This window comes from Sparus aurata, chromosome 8, assembly GCF_900880675.1.
Source record: "Sparus aurata chromosome 8, fSpaAur1.1, whole genome shotgun sequence".
NCBI lineage: Eukaryota > Metazoa > Chordata > Actinopteri > Spariformes > Sparidae > Sparus > Sparus aurata.
The window spans coordinates 3,529,036-3,538,531 of NC_044194.1; the positions used below are offsets into that span (position 1 = coordinate 3,529,036).

The following is a 9,496-nucleotide window of genomic DNA, read 5'->3' on the forward strand; positions in this document are numbered from 1 at the left end:
GTGATGAAGATGAACAAAAACCAACAAAGGCACTGTCTCACTAATTCACCTTCACTCCATCTTGAGGGTTTCCACAGCACAAAACACCAAACATTAATGAACTGCCAGCCAAGCTCATAAATGTTTTCCTTCTGCATTTCAATCCAACTCAGCATCCAATAGCCTGTTTATCCTTTTAAATAAATGTTGAGTCTGTTGAGTTTCGACATTTTCCCATTTTGTCCCATTTTTTTAAATTGTGGCCCTCTCTGTGTTTGAGTTTGACACCCCTGATCTAACAGGACAACAAAATGACAACAAAACAGTTGAGTGGTAAATGTACATAAACATATTAACATCAGCAGACTGTAACACTCCTTTTATAGACCTCACAATGATCCACCATCATCTTACACTATAACCTCTCTCAAATGTGATCTGATCTGAGAACAGCAGATGGTGTTTTTAATAAACACTTCTCATATATACAATGATCAGAACATTACATCAAATCAAACAGAGTGATACTGTGACACGTGAAACAAAAACATTGACAGTAAAAATAGTGAAAAAAGCTTCATCAGAATCTGATAAAACAACAATGTACAATAATCAATAAATATACATTTACTACATTAAATGATGTGAATCTTTCGGTAGAAAATCAAATGTTTGTTCTACTCAGTGTGATTGACAGGAGAGATGATCAGAGGAGCAGAGTTTTTACCACCATCATTAGGAAATGGACCAAAGTATGGGTAGAGTTTCTGAGTGAAGCAGCAGCCAGTAAAGGAGTAGATAAGAGCTGCAGCATCAACGTCATAAAAGGAGACCAGACCCTCCTCATAATCCACAAACACCCCCAGCTTCTCAGGCTGACATCTCAGACTGAGATGAATGTCAGGACCAGCAAAAGCTTTGTATTCATTTTTATTCCTCAAACCTATCGTCCAGTAACCATTCTCAGGAGACAGTTCGATGTGTCCCTTCCTGTTGATCGACTCTCTGGCAACTCCTAAATCCCAGTCAGTCTTCCCTTTAACTTGAACCTCATAATAAAATCTTCTTGAAGAGAAACTCTGCTTTGATAAAACATTAACACATTTATTAAATCTCTCTGGGTTGCCTGGAAGTGTTTTCTTTACATCGCTATCATGAACTTGTTTTCGATCATCAGACAGGATGAGGTTGGGATGTGCTGTATCAGGATCGAGTGTCACATCCACTGCATACTGCTGGACCCTCTTCATCTCAGGCAGTTTCTTCATCTGTTTACTGAGCGTCTCCTCCAGCTGATTCACAGCTCTCACCACAGTCCCTTCATATGAAGGTGGACGGACGCTGACTCCTGTCCAGTCCTTGGTGGGTGGAACAGTGTTAAGTGATGGGAAGCTTTTAAAGAAGATGTTAAGTGTCTCTCTAGAATTTGAGAGCTCCTTCACCTCAGAGCTTCTCTTCTCCAGCTCAGAGATTTCCTGTTCCAGCTCTTTGATGAAGCCTTCAGCCTGTTTCTCTGTCTTTCTCTGCTTCTCTTTGATGGTGTTGATGATCTCGGCCTGGCTTCTCTCAACAGACTCCTTCAGAGCGGTGAAGACCTGAACACTAGCTGCTATCTCTCTGTCTGCATCTTTCTTACTGAGCTCCACTGAGCGTTTCATTTCCTGTAGCTTCAGTTGTCTCTTCTGAATCATCTGCTTAATTTCAGCATCTCTCCTCCCCAGCTCGGCCTTCTTTCTTTCATATTCTTCTTTCAGAGGAACAACATCATGTGTCTTGTGGTCTAAATCAGAGCAGAGCATGCAGACACACAACTGGTCGGTCTTACAGAACAGCTCCAGCAGTTTATCGTGCCTCGTACACATCCTGTCTTCCAGGTTCGTCACAGGGTCGATCAACTGATGTCTTTTCAGGCCTGACTTTGTCAGATGAGGCTCCAGGTGAGTCTCACAGTAGGAGACCAGACACAACAGGCAGGACTTCAGGGCCTTCAGTTTGGTTCCAGTGCAGATGTCACAGGGAACTTCTCCTGGTTTGGAAACTTGTTGCTCTGAGCTGCTGCTGCTGGCTTTCTGTTGAGCTGACTGTCTGAACTGAGCAGCCATCTCAGAGATGAACGTGTTGACCTCCAGTTCAGGTCTGGTGTTGAAAGTCTTTTTACAGTTGGGACACTTGTCATTTTCATCCCAGTGTTTAGTGATGCAGGTTTTACAGAAGTTGTGTCCACATGGTGTGCTGACTGGATCAGTGAACACATCCAGACAGATGGAGCACAGAACCTGATCCTCAGTCAGCAGACAGCTGGCAGCAGACATGTTGACAGCCTGAGGATGAAAAGTGAGAAAATGAAAACTGTAATCAGATATGTCTTCATTAATTGTTCAATAAATTATTACTTCTGGAATACAAGGAGTCATAATGAGTTCTGTTGGATAAAAATGGGCCCTGGATACAACTCTGAGTGGAACTTCCTGTTTGAGGAGAGCTCAGGTTCTGTGTACAGAGGCACAGAGCAGAAACATTAAAGTAGCAAGTACAGGGTTTTAAGTTCAAGGTTGCTTAATGTTTGACAGGTATATACAGAAGTTGTGCAATCGGCATTTATTGCCTCTATAGGCAATAAAAGACACTGTCAGATAACTTCAGACACTGTTTGGAGAATCCAAAGGTCATCTAAGCTCGGCTTTTCAGCCTTTAGCGGCTCTTTACAGTAAATTTATGTGGTATAACAAACTGAAGTACCAAAATGTTGCAGTATCAAGACTGATGTTTAAATTTTCAGATACAGATCAGTCAAAGTGGGTAAATTAGCTAGCTGTGACCAGTGTTGGGTGTAACGCATTACAAAGTAACCGCAAAGTAATCGCATTACTTTTTTCAGTAACGAGTAGTGTAAGGCATTACTGTTCTGATTGTAGTAATCACATAACAGTTCGCCAAGCTTGTTGCTTACGTTACATTGCTGTTGGGACCCACAGATGAAGTCATTCATTGTGGATTTCAAAATGGACTCTGAACTAAACACAGTGTCCCAGAATTCTCCATTCTTCACACCTAGGTGCAAAACTCAGGTTTGAGCTACTATTGGTCAGGGTGTCAGACCCCATGCTGATCAGGTTGTCAAAACTCCAGTGCCTTGATTGATCTCGCTCTCTCACTCGATGCCCTCTACTTCTTCAACTTCGGATACTCAAGGGCTCCTCTCCACCTCCTCACACGGGGCACCATTTATGTTGGGCCTCAGATTACACGAGGCCCAGTTAAGGAGTGTTTAACAACAATAAAAGGGGGATTTAGGTTGAATTTGGCTGTCAATAATAATGAATGATTATTTGGAATAATTATTAATTATGATAAATAATATGATCCAATTTGCATTAGATCACCTCGGGGCAGCACCCTTGCAGAAGGGTAAAGATAGCAATTTTACTAAATCAGTCTCATAAAAATTTACTGAACTGTTTATAACTCTGGTTAATAATAACCTTAATAACTACAACCAAATTTGACATAAAAGCTAGTAATGGTTGAAGGATATTGGAGTTCCTGACAGTGTAGGCAACATTCACTTTTGTATGATATTAAATAGACAGCAAGAAGGTTCAAAGTCTTTTATTTAACACAAAGATGGAAAACACAATATAACTAACATGTACTATATACAGGTGCGTGTGTGTGTGTGTGTGTGTGTGTGTGTGTGTGTGTGTGTGCCTGGCAGAACAAAGAAACAATGGTGGTCACTGATATCACATGTGGGTGTGATATGCTCTGGCCTCAAGGAATGTGTGTGTGCCTGTGTGTGTGTGTGTGTGTGTGTGTGTGTGTGTGTGTGACGTGGTGCCAGGTTATAGAAGATGGTTAGTTGCATGCAGAGACCCTGAGTCTGTGGGAAACATAATTCGACTAATGTCAAATTAGCCGTCTAGGAAAGCAAACTACCAATAACTTGACTTGAGGTCACAATAACACCAAACAGTGGACAAACACATAAATTGAACACATTACATCAACCAGAGTTTAAAGTCCTGTGCTTAGCCGTGCTATGCTCTGCTACCTAAGCCCAGTTCAACGTTACCAGTATTTGAAGAAAAGGTGCTGGTGGTTGCAGGAGGAGGTTGGGGCTCCAATGTTGAACAATGCTTTTCTTGCTGCGCAAGGTTTGATTTAAGTCGGCAGTGGAGGAAACTGGTCGCTCCTTTCCTTTGCAAGGATAGCAGCTCGGTGCTAACCTGCTTGGTGTTCCTCAGATCCTCAGATTGGCAGGACCTCGTGTTGCTGCAGTGAGGAGAAGTTCTTTGGGCCTGCTGCCAATGCAGCTTGTAGTTCCCCACAGCTTGTTGGGCCCAGAAGAAGAGATCTTGAAAGCAGGCAGCCCCGTGGGGGGAGGTGGAGAGGAGCCCTTGAAGATCCAAAGTTGAAGAAGTAGAGGGCGTTGAGTGAGGCGCTGGAGTTTTGACTAGCTGATCAGCATGGAGTCTGTCACCCTGACAAATAGTCAATAGTCTGTAATCAAACCTGAGTTTTGCACCTAGGTGTGCAGAATGGGGAATTCTGGGACACTGAGTTCAGTTCAGAGTCCATTTTGAAAGCGGGGCCGTCAATAATGGAACAGTGATTGTTTGGGGTTTGGCACAAGGTATCTTTCACCATCACTGATTGGTTAGTCGCTACCCGCAAGGGGAGATGGAATAACAATGGCAGCGTCAACAACACGAGCAGAACATGCTGCTGCATGCGACTTGCCTGAAGACCCCCCGCTGCGTAAAGCCACTTTTGAAAGTTGTATACAAACATTACTTTGAATTTGTTGAACGTAAGGAAAATAACTTGACTGTAAGGTACACACTTTGCCCATGTTGGAAACTTCTCTCCACCTTTGCTAACACTACCTCAAACTTAACGAAGCACCTACAGAGACAGCACGCACACACAAAGCTTGTTGCTAAGGAACCGTGGAATTTTATAGAGCAAGTAGAAAGAATGTAACAAGTAATGTAACTAGTAATGTAACTAATTATTTTCTTTAGGGAGTAATCATGTAATGTAAGGCATTACTATTTTTGAGAGTAATGTGTAATGTGTAATATATTACTTTTTTGAGTAATAAGCCCCAACACTGGCTGTGACCAGTGGCGGCTGGCCAATAGGGGGTGCTAGGGTGCAGCCCTCCCTGACGGAAAGTGACTTTTTAAAAAAAAAATTTTTTTCATTTTTTCCAAAATAATCGTTTAAAATAAATAATTACGGCTCATTTTACAAATAAATGTGTTTTTAATTATCAACAAAGAGCCAAATATATACGTAATTTCTGTCCACGGTCATTTCCTCCTCTCCTGGGGTGATAGTAAAGTCGCAACAGCTCATATCAGCCAATGGTAGACTGTTGCTGAGACAAATAAACACATAGCAACAGATAATTAAGATGAACAAGCCTGTGTTTAAGTATCCTGGCAACCAGAAACAAGTGCGGGAAATCGAGATGGCAGCGTCAAATAGACACGAACAAGAACACACAGGGCTTTAGCTACCGATACATTCTGTAAAATCTCTCTTGCTATACCCCTTCAAAAGGAGAACTTTAACGGAAAAAACTACGTATTAAAGAACTTGGACCTGATAAGCCCGGTCCGAATTTAACACAGCAGACACATGAGAAAGGTAAAGTGCACCAGAGGAGCCTCTCTCTGAGTTGGTGCGACAGGACGGCTTGGCTAACGTTAACTGGATGTACTTTTGCAACTGCAGTATTCTGCTTCCCGTGTTTACTTTTTAAAATGCTGGGGACAGATACTACATGGACTGTAACAGGAGTCAGAGACCTAAAAATTATGTCAGAGTGGATCAAAAAACATTAATGCTCGATGGTACACATGAACAACGCAGTCAAGCTAGCCATGCTAGGCAGGACTAGCATAGCTGCGCAGCTGGACGAAGGACACAGAATTGCGGTGAGAAAACACAATGAAGAGGTGGACATTGACAGACATATTCTATCGAAGATCATTGATTGTGTAAAATTCTGTAGAGCTTTTGAGCTGGCATTGCAAGGCTACTTAAGACAGCATCCTTCGACAACCCCGGCATTTTTTTGTAGCATTTTTCGGGGATTAGTCGATTTTGTGGCGTCCCTGGACTGTGTGTCAGAGGAGCACCTGAAGACTGCCACCGTCTTAAAATGCACCTCAAAGACAGTTCAAAACAAACTTTTGGACTGCGTGCTGTCGGTCCTTCGAGACTGCATACTGGAGGATGTAAAAACGGCAGATTATCTTGCTATCCAGGCAGATGAAACAACAGACACTGCCACTCATTGTCAGCTGGTGCTTATGCTACGTTGCATTTTACGAGTTCATCCAGCTTCCAGACATGACCGCTGACACAGTCGCCACTGCGGTGTTGGAAAGGCTGAAGACTATCCTTCCTGAGGGACAACGGGGGAAACTACTCGCCCAGCTCTATGACGGAGCTGCCGTGATGAGAAGAGCTACAGGTGGGGTCCAGCGCAGCGTTCAAGACGTTAACAGGAGACCCTACTACGTATGCTGTTATGCTCATCAGCTGATCCTGATAATGCAGCAGGCAACATCCCACATCAGAGGTAAGCTGTAACAGTGTTCTGTATACAGGTCATGAGGTGTTTACCTTTGGTATCTTTGGGTTCAATTCCTGTATAATTATGACAGTTAAGCCTATGTATTTGATTATCCTGAACTATTCACCATACAGCTACTGAAGAACGTAAACACACCGAAATGTTTAGATGTAGTTTTTTCATATTTATGATATTTAACAATAAGCTGTCCTTGTTTTTCCATACAATTTCATATGGTCAGCTTGTAAGGAGATAATGATGATATTTACACGGTGAGATGTGAAGATTTAATTCTACTGTTTATTATGTGTAGTGAAAAAAATCTTTATCGTTTCATAGGTATGTGATACCATTCTGAGGCGTGCCAAGGAGAGGTTCTCTTTCACCAAGCATCTCATCAGTACCACTCTGCTGCAAGGAGACTTGTTCCCCCAACACAGCGTGAAGTCCCTGGATTCAGCGCTGGAAACCACTGTGGAAGCCTGTCTGACACTGGATGAGGCCAAGCTAAAGAAAGAATTGTCCCTGGTCTATGAAAATTAAGAGTTCAAGACTTGCAGTGGTGCGCTAGCTCTCATGCAGGTTTTCATGGAAAAACAACCTCCAGGACACATTCAGTGAGACTGTAAGTCTTCTTTAGATTCTCATCACCACACTGATGACTACAACAGAATCAGAGAGGTGTTTCTCTACTTTAAAGAGGATAAAAACATTCCTTAGGAACACCATGAACGCACAATACCGCCTGAATGCACTCCATGGAGAAAAAGCTGATGCAGACATTCCTGACTTTAACACAAAATCATTGAGAGGTTTGCTACTCAGAAAGACAGAAGAGCAAAGTATATGTTCAAATAAGAGCTGTCACTCACTCACTCACTCACTCACTCACAAACACTTCTAAAGGGCAATTAAATAATTATTGTTTATGCCTAAAACAATGGTATCTTTTGGTTTGGGTTCTTTTACTGGGATAGTTACGTAAGCTTCTGGCACACACAGCCCCACCTAGAATATTTTTCACCAGCCGCCACTGGCTGAGACTGTATTGTATCTAACTTTATCCAGAGTTCAGTCACTGTGGTTTGATTTTTACCTGTTTTGTAATTCTCACAAAATGTATGTGTTGAAATTGGTACATTATGATGACATTAAAAATGGTAATACAGGTGAAACAAAGTCAGATACTGGTTTTAACTCAGTTGAACCAAATATTTCTGCAGTTTGTCTTTGTGTGGCCGAGTACTCACCAGTGTTTGTCAGAAATTCTGCTGTTTTGTTGAGGAAAAGCAGATGGATTCAGTTGAAGTTTTTTTCAGAGAGAAACACAGAGACTCGTCTCGACTGCAGCTCTACTGTAATTTGAGGAAATGCTTCATCATTATTTTTTTATCTCTCAGTTGCTCCTCCTCTCAGTGCAGCTCTGTGGTTTTATTGCCTATTGTAAAATAAATTGACACAGATTTGAAACAAGATGAAATACATTTAAGTTCATTCTTTTTTCTACAATTGAAGTACACAGCAGCCAAAAGAACACATAATTAGAAAGAGACAACATAATAAAAGAAGTGAGTGGAAGATATTCAAGAACATACTGAAGGATTATATATATCATATTATCACATTTACAGGAGACAAAAGTGACGAAAAACTGAGACGGAAAAGTTTTGTCACGAGCAGGCTTCTCTCTGATATAGAGGTTAAAATACTTCTTTCAAAGAAATCTTCAGTGAACATGAATATGTGTAATATGTGTATTTTATACAAAGCTCCTCCATTAGAGAGAGAAGTCGACCTTAATTGATTTTCCACCACTGGGAAAATCCACAGTATGTCTAAGAAAACACAGGAGATTTATAATTATCACTTTTATTGATATGCAAGAATTTATACAAATCTTGCAGTGTAAACATTTCAAATAGATTAATAGTTTAATTATTAAACTCCTGTATTCATGTCATTAGTTTCACAGTCAGACTGGTGATACAGTCATTTATGGAGAGGGCTGCTGTGGATTTATTGCAGTGTGTGTTAATGGTGTGTCTGTGTCAGTGTTTATTCTTGTTATTTTCACTGTGAATATTGTAGCTGAGATCAGGTCCTTTCACTGTAAACTATGAAGTCCTGCCTGTCGCTGTCTTCTTCATTTTTCATTGTTGGAGGATTTTACAGGTGAAAACTTGAAACTCGCTTTGGAGGCTCAAATTGAGTCAAGTCTTGGTGAAGTTCAGTCTGGAGTCCTCTTGATTTTACATCACTAAGACGTGTGTGTTAAAAGGTGAAAACATCTCAGACTGGGCAGAGAGTCAGCTGCTTACGTATTAGTCATAAATAAACTATATGTGTTGGAAAGGCTGGCAGTGACACCTAGTGGACCAAACAGGAGTTGCACACAAACAGTGTTTTCTCACTCAGTCACTGCAGCAACAGAAGAGGAGTGGATGGTTCATGGACAGTTTTTTGTTTATTGTTGTGTGTTCATGAAGACATTGTGCTGAGGTTTTCCTCATTGAGAACATATTCTGTTTGTGGTGCAGTTTATTGCACTGATGATGATCAGTGCAATAAATGCCGATGATCGACACAAACTGGCTCCAAAATGACGCTCACGATGCAGCAGCTGATCAGCAGACCCACTTTGTGACTATCAACCACAAACAATGAACAGTAACATGCTGCATAAGTGACATTTTTCTGCTATAATTTAGCTCCTGTGTTGCTTTAAAGTTCATATTTTGAGCTTTGTGATTATTAGTCAACATTATACTGAATGTTTATTGCCTCATGTTTCACCCTAACATTCAAGTGACAGAGCTAAAAATCTCATTTTACAATAAATTTTAAAGACCATAATGTTGCGATTTGTCGTAAAAAGGTGAGGACGCAAATACAAAACACCAGGGAGGCAGGCAGGATTAAGAACAAAAG

The 9,496-nt window shown here is 41.2% G+C and overlaps 1 protein-coding gene across 1 annotated transcript; it reads right to left on the reverse strand.

Moving 5' to 3' along the window:
- Nucleotides 1–447: 447 nt before the first annotated feature.
- Nucleotides 448–2,291, reverse strand: LOC115586966 (E3 ubiquitin-protein ligase TRIM21-like). The gene is made up of 2 exons (XM_030426465.1): nt 1,406–2,291; nt 448–1,345 (listed from the first exon to the last, which is right to left on the reverse strand). Exons 1-2 carry the CDS (start codon nt 2,289–2,291, stop codon nt 657–659), a joined length of 1,575 nt encoding a protein of 524 aa, XP_030282325.1. The 3' UTR covers nt 448–656.
- Nucleotides 2,292–9,496: the final 7,205 nt, after the last annotated feature.